Source organism: Eubalaena glacialis, chromosome 8, assembly GCF_028564815.1.
Source record: "Eubalaena glacialis isolate mEubGla1 chromosome 8, mEubGla1.1.hap2.+ XY, whole genome shotgun sequence".
Lineage (NCBI taxonomy): Eukaryota > Metazoa > Chordata > Mammalia > Artiodactyla > Balaenidae > Eubalaena > Eubalaena glacialis.
Window position 1 is genome coordinate 22,495,711 of NC_083723.1, and position 21,574 is coordinate 22,517,284.

Consider the following 21,574-nt stretch of genomic DNA (forward strand, 5'->3'; position numbering starts at 1 on the left):
TTTTTGACCCACTTCCTAGAGAAATGGAAATAAAACCAAAAATAAACAAATGGGACCTAATTAAACTTAAAAGCTTTTGTACAGCAAAGGAAACCATAAACAAGACCAAAAGACAACCCTCAGAATGGGAGAAAATATTTGCAAATGAAGCAACTGACAAAGGATTAATCTCCAAAATATACAAGCAGCTCATGCAGCTCAATGTTAAAAAACCAAACAACCCAATCCCAAAATGGGCAGAAGACCTAAATAGACATTTCTCCAAAGAAGATATATAGATTGCCAACAAACACATGAAAGGATGCTCAACATCACTAATCATTAGAGAAATGCAAATCAGACTATATTACAAAACTACAATGAGGTATCACCTCACTCCAGTCAGAATGGTCATCATCAAAAACTCTACAAACAATAAATGCTGGAGAGGGTGTGGAGAAAAGGGAACCCTCTTGCACCGTTGGTGGGAATGTAAATTGATACAGCCACTATGGATAACAGTATGGAGGTTCCTTAAAAAACTAAAAATAGAACTACCCTATGACCCAGCAATCCCACTACTGGGCATATACCCTGAGAAAACGATAATTCAAAAAAAGTCATGTACCACATTGTTCACTGCAGCACTACTTACAATAGGCAGGACATGGAAGCAATCTAGGTGTCCATCAACAGATGAATGGATAAAGAAGATGTGGCACATATATACAAAGGAATATTACTCAGCCATAAGAAGAATCGAAATTGACTTATTTGTAGTGAGGTGGATGGACCTAGAGTCTGTCATACAGAGTGAAGTCAGTCAGAAAGAGAAAAACAAATACCATATGCTAACACATATAAATGGAATCAAAAAAGAAAAAAATGGTCCTCATGAACCTAGGGGCAGGACAGGAATAAAGACACAGATGTAGAGAATGGACTTGAGGCCACAGGGAGGGGGAAGGGTAAGCTGGGATGAAGTGAGAGAGTAGCATGGACATATATACACTACCAAATGTAAAATAGATAGCTAGTGGGAAGCAGCTGCATTGCACGGGGAGATCAGCTTGGTGCTTTGTGACCACCTAGAGGGGTGGGATAGGGAGGGTGGGAGGGAGACACAAGAGGGAGGGGATATGGGGATATATGTATACATATAGCTGATTCATTTTGTTATACAGGAGGAACTAACACAACATTGTAAAGCAATTATACTCCAATAAAGATGTTAAAAAAACAAATCTTGAAACAATTGAAAATAGAAACACAAAATACCAAAACTTATGGGATGCAGCAGAAGAAATACTAAGAAGGAAATTTATAGTAATCAAAACCCATATTAAGAAGAAAGAAATCTCAAGTAAGCAACCTAATTTTACATCTCAAGGAAGTAGAAATGTAAGAACAAACTAAGTCCAAAGTTAACAGAAGTAAAGAAAATACAAAGATCAGATGAGAAATAAATGAAATAGAGACTAGAAAAATAAGAGAAACATCAACAAAACTAAGAATAGGTTTTCTGAAATGATACATAAAATTGATAAACCTTTAGCTAGACCAAGAAAGAAAAGCAAATACTCAAATAAAATCAGAACTGAAAGAGAAGATATTACAACTGATACTACAGAGATACAAAAATTTCAGGAAAGACTACTACAAACAATTATATACCATAAATTGGATAACCTAGAAGAGATGAGTAAGTTCCTAGAAACATACAATTTATCAAGACTTAATTATAAATAAATAGATCTGAACAGACAAATTACAAGTAAGGAGATTGAATCAGTAATCAAAAACCTCCCAACAAAGTAAAGCTCAAGACCAGATAGCTTCATGAGTGAATTCTACTGAACATTTAAAGAAGAATTAATACCAATTCTCCTCAAACTTCTCCAAAAAACTGAAGAGGAGCAAACACTTCCAAACTCAGTTTATGAGGCCCGCATTGCCCTGATCCCAAAGCCAGTTAAGGATGCTGGAGAAAAAATTACAAGACAAAAAAAAAAAAAAAAAAAAAAAAAATTACAGGTCAATATTCCTAATAAAGATAGATGGAAAAATTCTCAACAAAATACTAGCAAACTGAATTCAACAGCATATTAAAAGGATCATACACCATGATCAAGTGAGATTTATTACTGGGATGCAAGGATGGTTCAACATACATAAATCAATAAATATGATATAGTACATTAATAGAATGAAAAATAAAAACTATATGATTATCTCAATCGATGCACAAAAATAACGTGACAAAATTCAACATCCCTTCATGATAAAAAGATTCAACAAATTGGGCATAGAAGGAACATACTTCAATACAAAAAAACATTTTTGACAAGCTCACAGCTAACATCATACTCAACGGTGAAGGTTAAAAGTTTTTCCTCTAGGATCAGGAACAATACATAGGCACTCATTCTCACCATTTCATTTAACATAGTACTCTAAGTCCTAGCCACAGCAGTTAGGCAAGAAAAAGAAATAAATGGCATGTAAATCAGAAAGAAAGTAGTAAAATGGTCTGTGTTTGCAAATGATATAATCTTATATATAGAAAATCCTAAAGACTCCACCAAAAACTTGTTAGAACCAGTCAAAGAATTCAATAAATTTGTAGGATAGAAAAATAACAAATAAAAATTAGTTTCATTTCTGTACAACAAAAAACTATCTGAAAACAAAATAAAGAAAAAAATCCCCTTTACAATAGCATCAAAAAAATATTAAGGAATAAATTTAAGGAGGTAAAAGATCTGTACAATTGAAACCCTAAGACATTGATGAAAGACACTGGAGAGGCACATATAAATGGAAAAATATCTCATCTTGATGGATTTGATGAATTAGTATTGTTAAAATGTCCAGCTACCTAAAACCATCTATAGATTCAATGCAATCTCTAATAAAGTTCCAATGGAATTTTTCACAGAATAGAAAAAACAATTGTAAAATTTGTATGGAACCACAAAAGATCCCAAATAGTCAAAGAAATCCAGAGGAGGGAAAAACAAAGGTGGAGGCATCACACTTCCTCTTGACTTCAAACTACATTGCAAAGCTAAAGTAATCAAAACAGTATGGTACTGGCATAAAAACAGACACACTGACAAATGGAATAGAATCAACAGCCCAGAAATAGGACTTCCCTGGTGATGCAGTGGTTAAGAATCAACCTGCCAATGCAGGGGACACAGGTTCGAGCCCTGGTCTGGGAAGATCCCACATGCCGTGGAGCAACTTAGCCCATGCGCCACAACTACTGAGCCTATGCTCCAGAGCCCACGAGCCACAACTACTGAGCCCGTGTGCCACAACTACTGAAGCTCACAGCCTAGAGCACGTGCTCCACAACGAGAAGCCATCACAATGAGAAGCCCGCACCACAACGAAGAGAAGCCCCCACTCACCACAACTAGAGAAAGATCATGCGTGGCAGCGAAGACCCAATGCAGCCAAAAATTGATTGATTAATTAATTAATTAATTTAAAAAACGAGCCCAGAAGTAAACCTTTGCATTTACAGTCAAATAGTACTTGATAAAGGAGCTAAGAATACTCAATGGGGAAAGGATAGTCTCTTCAACAATTCATGTTGGGAAAACTGGATATTCACATTCAAAAAATGAAATTGGACCTCTGTCTTACACCACTCACAAAAATTAACTCGAAACATCTTAAAGACTCAAAATCTAAGACCTGAAGCCATAAAAATCCTAGAAGAAAACACATGGACAAAGCTCTCTGACACTGATCTCGGCAATACTTTTTGGAAATGACAACAAAAGAACAAGCAACAAAAGCAAAACTAAACAAGTGGGGAAACATCTGCACTGAAAAAAATCAGCATAATAAAAATGCAATCTATAAAATGGCAGAGAACATTTGCAAAACATTTACCTGGAAAGGGATTAATATCTAAAATATATAAGGGACTTGTACAACTAGCAAAAAAAAAAAAAAAAATCTAATTTAAAAATGGGCAAAGGACCTGAATAGATATATTTCCAAAGAAGACATATACATGACTAACAGGTACATGAAAAGGTTCTCAACATCATTAATCATCAGGGAAATGCAAATCAGAACCACAAGGAAATATCATCTCACATCTGTTAGAATGGCTACTGTCAAAAAGACAAGAGATGTTCAAAAGGAAACCCTTGTGCACTACTGGTAGGAATGTAAATTGGTGCAGTCACTATGGAAAATAGTATGGAGGTTCCTCAAAAAATTAAAAATAGAACTACTACATGATCCTGAACTCCCACTTCTGCATATATATCTGAAGGAAATTAAATTATAACCTCAAAGAGATATCTGAATTCCCATGTTCACCGCAACTTTATTCACAATAGCCAAGATATGGAAACAACCTAAGTATCCATTGATCAATGAATGGATAAAGAAAATAAGATATATATAAATGGTATATTATTCAGACATAGAAAAGAAGGAAATCCTGCCATTTGCGACAACATGCACAGACCTTGAGGGCACTATGCTAAGTGAAATAAGTCAGAGAAAGACAAATACTATATGATCTCACTTATATGTGAAATCCTAAAAAGCTGAAGTCATAGAAACAGAGAAGGATGGTGGTTGCCAGGGGCTGGGGAATGGGGGGTAATCAGTTGATACTGGTCAAAAGAAAGAAACTTACAGTTATAAGATGAATAAGTTCTGAGGATCTAATGTACAGCATAGTGACTACAGTTAATAGTACTGTATCATATACTTGAAAGTTGCTAAGAGAGTAGATCTTCAATGTTCTCACCACACAGACACAAAAAGGTAATCATGTGAGTTGATGGATGTATTAACTAAATTATGTTAATCATTTCACAATATATATGTGTATCAAATCATCATATCGCATGCCTTAAACTGACACAATTTCATTTGTCAGCTATACCCCAATGAAGGTAGAAACATTTTTTAATGTTTTAAAATTTCCTATTATGGAGATTATTTTTCTTTTTATTGATATATAATTAAAGTTTTCTGTAATATAGGAATGTCACCTTTAAATTTTGTAAAGACCTACTCTATGGACTATTATGTATTCAATGTTCATAAAGTACTATGTATGCTTGAGAAGTGTATTCTCCATTCGTTAAAACTTTTAGATCAAGAATACCTTTTCTGTTATTCAAATCTTTCTTCTTATTTTTCTCTGTTTAATATATTGAGTAGCAAGAGAGGTGCACTCAATCATACACTCTAATAGTGAATTCTTCAAATTCTTTTTTTCAGATTTGTCATTTTTTCCCCTTCTCTGTATAACTTGAAGCTATACATACAAGCATGCATACAAGTTCAGAATTGTTATCTCTTCCTGATTAACTAAAACTCCTTTCTCTTTCTCTCTTTCTCTCCTTCTCTCTTTTTAGAAAAGAATAAACTAGGGAGCATCATTCTCCCTAATATTAAGGCTTACCACAGAGCTACAGGAATCAAGAGAGTGTGTTACTGGCACAGAGATAGACACATAGACCAATGGAACCCACTGCTTTATGACAAAGTTGCATTCACAATCCAGTGGAGAGAGGATAGCCTGTATACAAATGGTGCTAGAGTAACTGGATATCCACAGGGAAAAAACTGAACCTGAACCTAAACCTTACACCTTATACAAAATTAAGTAAACATAGACCACAGGCTTAAATGTAAAATGTAAAACTATACAATTTAGGAAAAAAACATGAGAAAATCTTTGGCATCTAGGGCTAGGTGAAGAGTCCTTAGACTTGTTATCAGAAACATGGTTCATAAAAGGAAAATTTGATAAATTAGACTTTATTGAAATTAAAAACATTTTCTCTGCAAAAATCCCTGTGAAGAGGATGGAAAGACCAATTACAGGCTGGGAGATAATGTTTGTAAAGAACATATCTGATAGAGGGACTTCTATCTAGAATACATAAAGAACTCTCAAAACCAAATTAAAAAAAAAAAGTCTAATTAAAAATTGGTCAAAAGAAATGACCAGACATACTCTGAGAAGGATATAAATGACAAATAATTACATGAAAATATGTTCAATATCATTAGCCATTAGGGAAATACAAATTAAAACCACAATACAATATCATTACACACCTATCAAAATGGCTAAAATAAAAAATAGTTGTAACACCAAATGCTAGCAAGTATGCAGAAAAACTGGATCACTCCTTCACTGCTGGTGGAGATGTACAATAAAAGAGTACAGGCACTCTGGAAAATAGTTTGGTAGTTTATTCTAAAACTAAAGATGTACTTTCTATAATAATCTAGCAATTGCACTCTTGGCCACTTATCCCAGAGAAATTAAACCTATGTTCATGCAAAAACCTGTATACAAATGTCTGTTGTAGTTTTATTTGTATTAGCTAAAAACTGGAAACAATCCAGGTGTCCTTCAGTGGGTAAATGCTTAAACAAACATTGGTACATAAAAAGTAGCAAACCATTGAGACACACACTTGAATGGATTTCAACGTAATTAAATTGAGTGGAAAAAGCAATCTCAAAAGTTTACACACTGTATGATTCTATTGTATAACACATTTGAAATAACAAAGTAATTGAAATGGAGAACAGATTAGTGGCTAAGGTTTGTGCAGTGAGAGGAGACGTATATGGCTAAAAAGTGGTAGATAAGGGAGCCTCGTGGTAATGAATCTTTATTGTGGTTATAGTTATGTGGAGCTACACATGTGATATAATTGTAAAGAACTACACACACACACACAAACACAAACACAAACGACCACTTGTATAACTGGTGAAGTCTGAATAGGTTCTGTTCATTGTACCAACGTCAATTTCCTGATTTTGATACTGTATTTTATATATATAAGATGTTAACGTGGGGGAGGCTTCATGAAGGGTTTTTGGGACCTCCCTGTAATCCTTTTGTTATTTCCTGTAGATTTATAATGTTTTAAAAAAAGTCATCTTTGAAAAAATTTAAAATAATTTTGCTACTGTGTAGAACAGATTCAATGATGTCAATATTATTTTTAAACTTGTGTGCATTACGGAGTAAGGATACGACACAACTTATTCCTAAGCATAAATGTAAGTTGAGAAATCAAGAACTAAAGGAGGACAAAGTTTCATAATCCTTCTGTAGGTACTACTTTATAGCTAAAGTAAATATTAATAGGTAGAAGGGAAACAGATAAACAATTAGTGAAGGAAAGATATTCCAAATATTTAACAACTTTAATTGTTTGGACACCAACACATCAGAATAGAATGGGACCAATTAGAACAAATGACAGCCAGTAACAACTCAGAATCTGGTAACTGTGCACAACAGTGCAGTATCCATCCTATATGATTTATTTTGGATTAATATTATTTCCTCCCCAAAAGATTTATATTCCTAAAATATTGTTTTTTCTTAGTACTCTTGAGCTGAAATCATGGAAAGGGTGCTATATTATTGGATAAAGCATATCTCAAAGTGCTGCTATAGAAAATCATGACTACAGTAAGTCCCCTACATACCAACCTTCAAGTTGCGAACTTTCAAAGATGCGAACTTGTGTTTGCGTGTCCAATCACATAAGTTAGTTCACATGTCTGGTGCACACTGTCATGTGTTTGCATCCTCTACAAGTGGTTGTGCTTTTGTGTACTTTACTGTATAGTACTATATAGAGTGCAGTAGTACAGTATCTTTATTTCAAGCCCAGGATGTCTGGAAGCAAGCATAAAAGCAGCGGTGATGTAGCTGGTACTGCTAAGAAGTGCCAAGCGATGACGATGGAAACAAAACTGAAAATAATTGAGAGAGTGGAGTGAGGTGAAAAGATGGTAGATGTCGCTCATTCTTATAACATTGAACTCCTTGCTATGCAACATGAGGAGCTTACTAATGAAGACCTGATGGAACTGGAGGCCCAAGGAAAGGACGAAGAAAGACAAGAGGAAGAAGAAGGAACTGAAGAACCAAAGCGATTCATGACACAGGAAATGGCAAGGGGTTTTTCTTTATTTGAGGAGGCACTGTTAGTTTTTGAGGCACAGGACCCGAATGTAGAACAGTACATGAAGGTTGTAGCAGCCATTCAGAATGCAGTCCAGTGCTACTGTGTCATCTATGATGAGAAAAAAAGAGCTACTGTCCAGACATCACTGGATCATTTTTTCGAGAGGGTAGATAGAACTGAATCCAGCAAGGAACCAGAGCCTGTGCCATCAACGTCAGACGAGAGTGAAATTGTAGCTTGCCCTCCATCTCCTATTGCTGATGATCCTTCAGCTCTACCATCTCCCACCTCCTCTCCCTCCTCCAGTCAGTAACACTTCTTGCCTGTTCACTCGATGCCAGCCCCTGTGTGCTAGCTTTTGTACTGTACTACTGTACTTTTCAAGGTACTGTACTATAAGATTAAAAATGTTTTCTTTATGTTTTGTGTTTGTTTTTTAATGTATTATTTGTGTGAAAAGTATTATAAACCTATCACAGTATAGTACTATATAGCCGATTGTGTTAGTTGGGTACCTAGGCTAACTTTGTTGGATTTACAAACAAATTGGTCTTACGAACGCACTCTCAGAACGGAACTCGTTCATATGTAGAGGACTTACTGTAACACAAATAATTACCAGTTAGTGAAATAAGAACTAACTGCTTCTGTTAAGATATTTTAAATTTCCTCATTTTTTTACAAAAACACTTAAAATATCAGTATAGAAACAAAATACACAAATTAGTTTGTTCATAATATTTAAACATTAGGAGTTCAATATTTGCATATAAATGAATCTTTTCAACTTTAAAGTTTTAGTACTTGAATAGTTAATATTTTTAGTCTGTTTTTTATTAATTCTTCCTAGTGAAAAAATTTCAAGATACTTTACAAATATAATCTTAGCAGGTTTATCAGATTAGAAAAACAAATATTCAAGGGATATATTAATTTGATCATATTTAATCTTGAGAAATTAGGAGCTCTAATTATCAATATAAATTTAATGAGAAAGTAGGCCTAAGTCCCTATTTAAGGGAAATAAATTATGTAGTCTAGGAAAAGAATTTGAACTATGAAAATAAAAATAAAAGTATGCATGTCCAAATCTTTCTGTCATTTCTATAAAACTCACTTAAGAAATGACCTGAAAAAAAGAAAAAAAAAAAGAAATGACCTGAAATTAATTAGCGTTTTCTATTATTTTAGAAAGGTAACCTCCTTATCTTGGAAAAAATCCATTTAATAAATATTATGAAACAAAGCTTATGCTATCTTTGTTCATGAGCATTTCGGACATAGCTTTTTTTTTTTTTAAGATAGATTAAGTAATAGTTCAAAGCTTTAGTTAATGTAAGTTGAAATGCAGTTTTCATGTAGGTAAAAAGGTTAAGATTATGTGATTTTTTTTTCCTATGGTAACATGAAACAACTCACTTACAATTCATAGATACAGAATACAGAAATGAAGTCACCCAATTCATACAGCTCTAATTATAACTTTGTGAAATTTAGAGCTAGTTTAACAGAATGGAGGGGGGAACCTCCAATCTATTAATATTAGGCTGGAATTAGCTAGCTGGATACGTTTTGCCTACATGGGTTTGTTCTTTTCTACCTCTTCAGGATACCCTAGAGAAATTAAAGGCTCTTAAGGTAGGCCAACCATTCTGAATTTCTTCCCCATTGTCTTCTATGAGACTAATTTGTTGGCTCAGAGCACACTCGAATGAAAATAAAGAAGCAGTTATTTAGAGCCTATGGTGCAACAAACTCTGTCCTTCTTGTTTGTGAAACTAAATGTGCATGAAATAGATATCATTTCCATTTACAGGTAAGAAAACCTAGGCTCCCAGAGATTAAGTACCTGCCTAAAAGCCCACAGATTTGGATTTGGAATACAGTTTTCCCTGACTACAAATCCTACATAATTTCCTCTCCTGAATACAATACTGTAGTCCTACTGATTTTAGTCACTTTTCAACTTTATAAAGAGTCCTACCGGGATTGAATCACTTTGGATATTGACCCTAATTCAGTGATTCATGTGGAATGTGTCACCACTGGGATGTTTATGATTGGAAATATCTCAGACAAACATCACACTGCTGATTCTCAGGACTGGGGACAAAATGTTGGTGCTTTATATACAGTTCAACCAATCTTGCATCCACATTATTTAATAGTTAACTGTTATTTCTGTTGCATTTTGTAAAAGACTATATTGGCTTGCTAAACAGCACTCCCCCAATTCCTAATATTAGAGTCTTGTAGTAGGTGGAGACTTTTTTCTGCCATGTAGACTGGTGCTAAAATTCCAAAAATGCACAGAGCTGTGACAAATGCACAGAACGCAATGACTTCAGTATTTTCAACCATATTTTGAGAGAAGGAAGTATGTTTTTATGTTTAGTAGCTGTGTTATCCTTCAAACAAAAAAGCAAAATGATTGCTTTAGTGTCAACAGAATAAGTAGTTGTTTAATAAGTATTTGTACTGAGCCATCCATGGTGGCTCTTCCCTCCTTGATACCAATGAGAAGACATTTGCTAGTTTTTTCTCTCACCCAAGAATAATTTAAATCAGTTGATACTTCCTTCCATCTCTCTTTTACTTGACTTCATCTTATTATAGGTGACTAAGTAATTACCTTCAGGCATCTATGTAAACAGAACTGAAGAAGCATACATTTACAGATCCATATCTACACACACACACATACATATGTACATTCATAATAGTATGCACACATACATAACATGGAATTCAATCTTGAGGGATTAAGTGTGATTATAATGATAATAAAGAATTTATAGCATGCAACCCAGTAAAGTCTAAAATGTACAATTTAAAAATTACTGCACTAAAATTTCTGCTTCCAGGTAGGATGAAGTGATCAGGTTAAGAGAACACATAGAAAATCTAGATCAATTATAACAAATAAGCAATATAAAGGAATCAGAGAACTGCTGAAACAACAGATCTAAAATGGTCTAAGAATCTGAAGAGGAAAGAATCCTGGAGAGGTAAGGGAGGAATGTTGTAGATGATTTTTGTTGATTCTGGGCTGTGGGAAGAATCCAGACTTGGCCTGGAAGAAGGCCATCACTGGGGTTGAGAGAAACCAGCAGACCGTTCAGAGTCTTGAGGGACTGACAAAGCTCTAACACATGCCAATCATTCCATGATGACATCTGTCAAATTCAGAAGATGCAAGGTCTGGAGGCAAAAAACTAAGCTAAAACCCCTGAAAAGCACCACAGATTTTTGGTAGTCTTGCATTACTGAGAAGAAAAATATTTTAAAAATATTGGTGTTCAAGACCTGCCCAGGGGCAGGCTCCACATGGATACACCAGGCAAGGGTTCATCCTCGGACCGAGTCCAGCCTGCCCCTATGTTTTGTATGGCCCAAGAGCTAAGAACAGTTTATGTAATTTTAAATGATTGAGAAAAAAAATCAAAAGAAGAATAATATTTTAATTCATGAAACTCAAATTTCTGTGTCTATGAGCAATGTTTTATTGAAATATATCTATACCCTTTATTTATATATTGACTTTGGTCACTTTTGTACAACAATGAGTAGTTGCAAAGAAACTGGGTGACCAAAGCCTAAAATATCTACTACCTGACCCTTTATAGAAAATATTTGCTGACCTACAATAGGATGTTAGTTGAAACTCTGGGTGGGCAAACACCCTAAGAACAAAAGCAAACCAGAGGTAGACTGGGTCTCACCAAAGCTCAACCCAACCTCATGTTGGCTCAGCTCTGATTGGATTAAGGTAATTAGCCTCCACTCTATCTCCGTGGTGGAAGAAGGATAAATCTTTGCTAGTGAAAGACATTATCATCTTAAGCCTCTACAATTTTTATACACATTTTATACATATTTCAGCATTCAGAAAACTACTAACTTTTTTGATCTGAGCTGACCTGTGATAGATATAAAGAAGCCTGTCTTAACTAGTAGGCTCAACAGCAATCCGTTAACATCCAACATTTTAAACAAGCAGTTTTAATCTATGTTATTTAAAGAAAAATAAAACAGAAGTAACAGTATGACCAAAAAGCACTTTTCTTGGTAAGAAAACTTAAAATATGTGCCTGGAATAATAGCATTCTAACTAGATGTTAGTTTACATTGTAAAATACTCCAGTAACATATGAAACAAAATCTATGTATTACTTATTTTGTAGAAAAAGAAAAATAGTAATTAACCAGTTATAAATCATTCTGAGCTATAAGACTGTATTCTAGGACTCATTTTTTAATATCACATGAATTCACAGGTACTGGTATCATATTTTAGGCATCTACCATGCTGAGAAGACAGATGAGTACAGATATGGGAAAAACTGATAACATTGAAATGTTACAGTTACACAAGATGTTAAACCTACATCTCTCCCAGGATTTTAAAATTTGACTTTAATAGCCTTTTATAATGAAAAGAACAACTCAAATGTACAAGACAGCTGAGAAGTTCAACAGGTACAGAACTGCAAAATCACTGAATTCATTTTAATTAGTATATATTAAGGTTTTATATCTGTGGCATCAGTAAATCATAACTCCCAGATATAGCAGATCAGGTCATTTTAATTTATAACCTATCATAATTTGCAACATATGTCTTATTAGTGCCAATGAAATGTAACCTAATTGTGCTCAAAAGTCAGGTCATAAAATAATTGTAAAAGATTCACACACATATAGCTATACTTTTAAACAGAAGGCATACAGACATAGCTATGAATATAAAATTATATGTAGTGACAAAAATTAGACATGTATGCATTCAAATATATACATATAACCGGTAAACTGATTTTTTTATTTAGCTCAGTTGTATAACCAGCTTGTGAACAGTTACCTTATAACATAGGAATGAACAATATTATCTTGATATTGTCTGAGAAAGACAGAATTACCATTAAAATAAACGGACTTTTACAATTATAGACTTTTTAAAAAGTTGACTTTCTAAAAACTTTCTTAAAAGTTTTAAATACTCCTCATCACTTTCCTCACTTTTAGGGCTCTTCAATGATAGATGCCTCTGAACAAGGCTCTAATAATTTGATCAGATAAAGGCTGTGAATGTGGTCAAATAATGAATCATCAGGAGTATGCACTATTTATCATTTTAGATGAATTGTAAGTACTCTTTTAACATTAAACTCAATGTTAAAAAAACTTATAAGTATCATCAGTAACAGACTTCATTTATATAATTTACTAATTTAAAAACAAGGTTTACTTTCATCTAATCCTCAAAATTATTTTTAAAAACTCTTCACATAGATGAAAACAGTCAATTTTTAAGCAAATTAACGTCATTACATTGGGAACTGGAAAATACTAAAGATAACCCAGCACATTCATGCAATTAATTGTTGTATTTAAATGTTTGATTAAAGGAAAGAAGCCATATGTATAAATCTTTATATCACCGATTCCTTAATAACTAGAAGAATGTTATGCCTCAAAACACAAAAATAAAATATTACTTATAGTGCCACAGTACTTTTCTCTATACACCATATTTAATTCCAATGAAAAGATCAGAGTCCTCAGAGAGACATATTGCAAACAAAAACTCCCTAGTAGGTGGTGGGAAGTCAGGCCAGGAGTCAAGCAGAACCCGTAGAGATGACAGAGCTGTGATGTCCAGCACAGTCCCCTCAGAGAGAAAAAGGAAAACCACATGGCACTGCTGAAATGCCGAGTTAATTCTTTCTCCTATCTGGGCATTAAATATTACAGCTTTAAAATTATCTCAATCAGATTATGGCTTCTTTAGACAAGACCCTCTTTTAAGAAACACACATTCTCAAAGTGCAATGCCGAAACACCATAAAAACTTAAATAACCTACCATTTTCTTTGCATTCTTCTGGAGGTTTAGCCTTTTTCGCAAGTCGTGGATCCAGCCATGATGTTGTCTTTGTGTTATGGCTGAAAAGAAAAGAGATCACTCTCAACAGACACATACTGAAAGGAATCAAGTTTATTCCTTAAGCAAAAAAAAAAAAAAAAAGAGGGGGTTAGACCAACAAAATTGCAATCGATACACTTAATTTGCTTACTGGTTCTAAGTAGCCCTGAAGGAGGTGTAAGAGTAATCGTGCAAGGCAGCTGTAAAATTGGCAACCTCAGCTCCCTGTCCTCAAAGCAGCTATTTTTATTAAAATCAACTAGAATGTTGCCAAGTTAACCTCATTGAAAATGCAGAACTCATCCAGAGCAAAAGGAATTTATTACAAATACAGGATTCTCCAGTTGGAAGAGCACAGTTCGCAGGCTCTGATACTGTTTCCTGAGTTTTGCAAAAGAATTATTTTCATCTTAAACCTGCCCTTTCATAAATGCTTGTTTTGTTACTCTTTAACTACAGAGCTGGTAGAGGCAGTACAAAAGTGATGCAAATTATAGCATGTTCGTGGGATTCCTACATTTTCTCAAAAAGTAATTAATAGCAATTTCATTAACCCACATTTAGCTATCTTCCATCTAAATACTTTCAATCCAGCTAGGAAGATAGATAAAAATGTCTGTACTCTAGCATTTCTGGAATGGAATTCTGGGAATTAATAATTTTTAATGACAATTTCATTTTAAAAAATGTTTTCTGGGAAGTCTTTTGCCAGAAATTTAAAAAGCAAAGGAGAGAGGTTATTAGAGCAGTGTCTTGAAAAGAGGTCCTGGAATTACCTGCATTGGAATCACCTGGTGGACTTATTAACAATGCATATTCTGGTAGTTTGGTAGTTCTCATAGAACTACCAAATCAGAATCTTTGAGGTGGAGCCGCAAAATCTCCATCTTTGGCTAGCTCTCCAGGTGATTCTTATGCACACTGTAATTTGTTACTTGAGAACTACTCGAAACCATACATTGGAGCTAAAATCTTTACTGTGAATAGCTGTCTCAAGTTACCTCATCTATCAATAGACAAATTATCAAGGATGTGACATCTGTGAGGGATTCAGAAATGAGCAGAGTCACAGGTGTAGAAAGTGACGTTTATATAGGGAAGAGTCAGAATGCAACGTGAAAGGAAAAAGTGGGAAAAAAGGTTGGAAATTTAAACTAAAGCCAGATAATAGAGATCTTTGAACACAGTTGTAAGGAAGTCAAAATTATAATATCAATTCACATGTATTTTCTCTTTCTTCAGTGAAATTTAACTATATTTTATCATATCAGAGCTACAAGTGTTAGCTAAATAATCTGATGAACCAATCTGCACTTAAAGCAAAGTTCAGAAATTTCTCCCTGGAAGCATATTTCATAGCAAGCTTCTAGAGTTTAAGTGCCTAGTTAATGAAGGGAATTTCAAGACAGCAAGGAGGAAGGATGGAGTTAAGGTGGGCAGTGGGCAAATGATTCCAGAGTGTTAAAGCTCTCTTTAAATAGTGTTTTTTGGATGATAGTACATCTGCCTAAGTGTAGAGCCATCTCCGATCTGAGAACTGAAACATTAATATCCTTGGGTCATGAAGTTTCTGCTCTTAAAGAAGATTCCCTTTTATTTCTTACTTTCATGTGGGGTCAAGAGAAAATACTTTCCAATCATTTTCTTCACACTTAGGAACTCCTCAATGATTGATCCCTCTGAGCAGGGCTCTACTAATCTGATGAGATGAAGTCTATGAATTTGGTGAAATTATACATTGTCAGGAGAGCATGCTAGCTTTTATTTTCCTCCAATGTGACTTTGGTATAGTGTGATAGTGCTTCATTATCGACTATCAGAAGGATGTAAAGTATTGCAGTATCTCATTCTGGTCCTCATTTACAGTCATGTCAATATCGTCTAGTCTTTTTCTCTCAACTAAAGACTTGATGCCCGTGGACAGAATGGGGGTTATGACTATCCTGTTGTGAGGATAGTTGCACTGCGTTCAGTGCTTGCTGCTCCCATTTGAAAAATAAAGTCACGGTAAAGATGCTCTTTATAAACATGCCTCAGTTCAAAGTGTGTGTGTGTGTGTGTGTGTGTGTGTGTGTGTATGAGAGTGTGTTGATGTCTATGTTTTTATATACTAGCAACAAATTTGGGAGGTGACTAAGGAAAATAAACTTCCCTTCTTTTTACCCACATCTGCTTCTTCCAAATTCTTCCCCCCTTTTTGGAGGAAAGTCATTTCTAGGTCTCTAAGACATACTCACAAAAGCACACACACCTATGGATAAGTATGAAGGGGCCATTACTAAGCCACCGCAGGGAGTCAAATTACCATTTCTATACCACACCACTATGGGTCTCAAATACTGGCTAATTTAGTAGAGAAGCATGAATTTCCTAGCTTTCCTGAGTTTCTATAAAGCATTTCATTACAGGATGATTGTTTTTTAGGTTGAGCTAGCATTAACGTTATGTCACTTTAATAGATTTTGACAGCTTGAGTCTCTTATAGTTAACAGCATTTTTAGCTGATCCTCTGAAATGATCCTGAAGGAAAGTGGGTAGTAGTTACCTCCAGCAATTGTCGCAAACATCACATGAAGATACCGCACAGTATTTTCAACAGTGGTTCTCACAAGCCTTATAATTTGCATGCTTCTTCAAGATGCCTTACAAAGGGGATATTTTTAATGCATTTAGGAGACAATGGACCAAGTGGCTTTTCCACTTCCCTTAAACTATATATTCTTAAACCTCAACAATTCCATTTGAAAATAGGATTCAACATTGGGCAGGAGACTGTGTATAACGGAACAGTTGAAGGATTTTTCACAATCTGCATACTATCCTTCCTCAAGTTTGAAGATGTGATTTCCTTTCACTTTCATTGCTAGAGTAGATTCAGACGCAGGATACCAGTTTTCTGCTTTTCTCCAAGTTGTGGGGAGCACAAATGACAGGAAGGTAAGATGCTAATGTTGTATTATCTTGTATTTCAATACTAGTTTCTTTAACAGGGACACATACACATATAGAGGCTGCGTTTGCAAAGAAACTTTTTCTAGCTGAGGAATGGAACACATGTTTTCGAGGAACTTTGAATCATAATAATATACTACCCTATGTATTTCTATGGATAACGTTAATGTGAGGATTATGAAAAGTGAGGGGTCAAGTGGAGTCAGTGGCTATTCAAGTTGTATAACTGTCCTATTTAAAAATCCGGATGAAAACCTTAAAACATGGTCTATCCAAAAGTCTTCTCCGATTTTAAACTGAGTCTATCTGGAGGACTGGAGCAAACCAGAAGTGAAATTTCATTCAACTTTGCAATTCTAGTTTAAATTCATATCAGAATGGCCTTGATGATGTGGTAGGCTAACTTGCAATGATTAGAAATTTCTGGATATTTTGTAAGTTTAACCTTTGCCAAATTGACAAAAGCAGAACATTAAATAATATCTTATCTTTTGAGGAAACGTCCTTCTCATACAGAAAATGCTTCCCTTCAACAGGAAAAGCTGCTGAGATTATGCCACACCATTGCAAAGTTATTCTTACTATCTCGTAACATTTCCTGATTGTCTACTTTGTCAGGGACTGTTCTAGAACTTTCACAGCTCACTTCATTTGATGCTAATGAGTCTCTGTGGCTCGTATTTTTAACTCCATTTTACAGATAGAGAAAGGAAGGTTGAGAGAAGATAGGTAATTTGTCCAAGGTTACACACCTAGTGCATGAAAGTGAAAGAGCTAGCATTAAACAGACATATCTGATTCCCAAGGCCAAAGTTTTTTTTATGATCTGAAACCAGAGGCGTACTAAACTTAAAACTTTGCTTTTGATACAGAGGTGCTTTATTTCACTCCCTTGGGGGGTAATCAGAGATCTCTTTCCCACCTCCACAGCCAGTGGTTTACAAACTGAGACCTTTATCTCCTATGTGAGAATAGTAATCACTGATTAAATGACTGTGTTGAATGCCTTGTACTTAGTAGGTATTATATTAAATTGCACATGCATAGAGATGATATAATCACTGGAAACATTTTCTCCTTACAAACCTGAATATTCAAATCACTTTAAAATCAAATTTGAGTATTTTTCCAGAATAAAGTCTTAAAATGGTGATTTATATAATCTACATATGAATATTAGGTCTTAGAGGTTACAAAGAATTAGGTGAATAAAAGTGCTATCAAATGAGTGGAGTGTTTATTAGGAGCAAAACAAAATTGTCATATAGATCATGCCACAGTCTATCCTCCAGTCTATTTTTTCATTTACTCTATGTTTGTCCAGTTGGGGCTCAAACTCCATAATGGTTTCTTAGGTCTATATAAGGCTCGATTCAAACCCAATTTTAAGACAAATCCTCTTTTCCTTTCTCTTTTCATTGTTTCCTTTTCCTCTCTCCTTCCTACCTTTGTCTTGACACCAAGATCAAAATAATGTTTTCACTACTGCCCAAATACTAGATGACATTTCATCAACTGAAACATGATTAGTAGAATAAGAAACTTTTATTATCAAATACACTCCTTTCCTTAGCTCCATTTTCTCTAAAAAACAGTAACAGACTTAAAACAATGACAAACACATTGAATTTAAAAAGTTCTCTGAAAAAGCCAATTCTGAATCTCAGTCTTTATCTGATAAACTGTATTTTCATCCTGGGAAATACTAACTCAGAAGAATAATAAGAGATTGAACTCAATAATATCTGATGGCATGAAACATAATAACCTTTTGAACACGGTAAACAAGGCCCAGGTAAATATTTTAGAGTCCTCTGAGCAATTCAAGATGTATGTGGATGTTAAACTTCCAACAGTGGTCACGTAGGTTCAGAATCAATAATAACATAGAGATTACTGGCTGTATTTTATGTATTTTTAAAAATTAACATTAGTTTTTAGAGGAATATAGACTGATTCCATTTTATATTATAGTCAATAAAATCCTCAGAATGATTACATTGTTTTCTGGAAGATTTTGTCTTCCCTCTAGATCATCATTTCAAAGGGAAGAACTATTAAATGCAATGATTGGATACATCTAATTGATGCTGAGCAGCAGAAGCTTTTTTGTTCAAGACTTGCATTGTGCTACTATCTTTTCTATTTATACGTTGGTAATCCACATAAAAAAATTATTGTCAGTCTCTATAGTGGTTATCTGTTTCCTAAATAATATTCCTAAAATTTCGTTAAGCATATGAATATATGAGTTTGCCATCATATTGTCTTCCATATGTTTAGAAAACATTTTTAAAAGCAGTTTTATCATAAATATTGTTTTGGATATTATGGGTATTTGTTGCATACTGTTTTGTCTAAAACACTTATTTTCTGTTTGGAGATTGCACTAGAATCTTGTGCAGAAAAAACATATAAAAATATTCAGTATATCTACTGTTATTGTAATACAAATTACAGAGAGTAAGTCAAGACAAGATTTCACGACTCATCCTCATCGGTATGTGCTGAGCCTAGAATGAGAACGCATTAGGCTTTACCAGAATAACGCCTTTTCTTTTCAATAAATTTCTCAAATATTTTGTCTTCTTTTAATAAATGAAAATTCTAAATTTTTTGAAAATGGTAATTGGCGATTTACATAAAACTTAAGGAAATATAGCAACACAAGAAGCAACAGATTGTGTGTCTTATTTAGAATTTAAAAGCAAATTCAGCCTTTACAAAGATTGGTGAAACCATGTATAGCCATGACATTTTTCACAGATGTGATTTTCAGTTTCAAAAGCTTGCTTTTAAAAAATCTATTATTTAAGATGACATAGCATTCACTGCCATTCAGGAAGATGGTAGTAAACAAATAGGTTCTTGTTGCCGTTTTGTTTTTTGCCAAAGCAATAGCAGTCTCTTGTATGTCACTAACTAAACTGACTCCCAAACAAAGAACTAATTTAATGGGATTCCCAAAGCATGTCAATCCAGATTAATCCTGTGGCAGCTCTTCTTTATGGAACATTTAGCCTCTGCAAAATGAATTTCTGGCTGAGAAACTTATAAAACAAATACTATTTGTACTATAAAAGTTTTTTTTTTTCTTTTTCAGCCAATGCCTGTTTATATATTGGAGGTAGTATGGGATAATGGCAATGGCTTTGCAGGGTCACAAAGCTATAAGACCTTGGGAATGTTAATTTGTCCAAGGGTGCCTCAGAATCTCACCTATAAAATGGGAGTACCTCAGATGCTTTATAGGGTGGTTATGATATAATACATGTAAAGTACGCACCATGGCAAATTAGTTAAGAGCAAGGACCCTGGAGCCAGAGTATGTCCCATGAAAACATGAACCTTGTCAGTTTTGTTGACCACTATAATCCTAGGGTTCAATAAAATAGCTCCTAGCACACAATATGTGCCCAATAAATATGTGCTGAAAAAATGAAATCAAATATCCTGGCTTTGTCAATTCCTGGTTATATGACCAAGGGCAAGTTACTTACCTCTATAAGCCTCAGCAGCTTCCTAAAGTGAGAATTAAATAAGCAAAGTGTAAATGCTTAACATACTAGCTATTACTGTTAAACAAGCTGAACACAGCCTGAAAAAAGTAGGCACTCAATATGTGGTAACTATTATTACTAATTTGAATTTATAATTAATATACTGTCTATTTTAAAAGATAATATTAATGAAAAAGATATTATGAGTTAAGGAAACTACTGGTTTTAAATAATGTTATGTATTTGAAAGTCTTTTTAAAATTTTTAAACATGTGACATTATAAATGCTTCAAAGCATGTTTGGAAGAGTACATTCACCTGCATTTAAAATTCTGTTGTTTAAAAATACTTTCTCAGATATTCACCTTTTCCCATTAAATATCACTGTAAGTGATAAAAGGAATCTGCTTTTATTATTCATCAAAGGAAGTAGTTTTGAAGAGTGTGGGAAATACAGTTGGCCCACGTGTTCAGTATTGAGAACAATGGCAAAAATTCCTCTCATATTCTAAATGCAGCACTTGTAAAGTACTGAGATACAAACTACTTTGCAATACTGAGTAAATCAGTAATTATTTTAAAACATTATTGCATGGAAGACAAAAAAATGAAATTACTTATTACCTTAACTCAAAACCTACCACATATATATATATACACACACACACACTTACATGTATGTATGTATGTATACATATACATATGTGTGTGTGTATTTCAAAAAATATATACATAAATGAACACTTCAGCATAGGTAGAGTTCCCCTCTTCTACTCAGAAATGAGCATATAAATATATATATATATATATATATATATATATATATTTACACAGAACTGCAGGGTCCTTCTCCTTTATTTCACTTATTTTATATTTTATCATGATATTTGTTCCATTGGAAACAAGATTCAGTAAAGTGTAATAAGGACGTGTTACCTACCAGGGGAGACTTCCATTACTCTAAGCAACTCTCGCAATATTCGTACCAGAGTAGTTTTCACTGGTATCATCAGCTCTCCTTACTTCACAAATCTCTCATTTTCTGTCTCTTCTACCTTTTCTTCTGTCTGTTTCACCTTCCTCTTAACTTACTCTACTTTCCCTCTTTATTTACTTTTTTTACTATGATTTTGCTTCAGGACTGCAAACTTTTATGTTACAAATAATATTTGTTTTTTAAGTTTCTTGGCCAGAAATTCTGGCACATATCATGACTTAGTCCCTAAG

The 21,574-nt window shown here is 34.2% G+C and overlaps 1 protein-coding gene across 5 annotated transcripts in view; it reads right to left on the reverse strand.

Moving 5' to 3' along the window:
- Window positions 1–21,574, reverse strand: part of MAGI2 (membrane associated guanylate kinase, WW and PDZ domain containing 2) — a 1,327,276-nt gene that overhangs the window by 449,204 nt on the left and 856,498 nt on the right. For all 5 annotated transcript variants that reach the window (XM_061198469.1, XM_061198467.1, XM_061198466.1 and 2 more), the window contains exon 6: window positions 13,836–13,915. In XM_061198469.1, coding sequence (XP_061054452.1) covers window positions 13,836–13,915 — 80 coding nt within the window. The remainder of the gene's footprint in view (window positions 1–13,835; window positions 13,916–21,574) is intronic.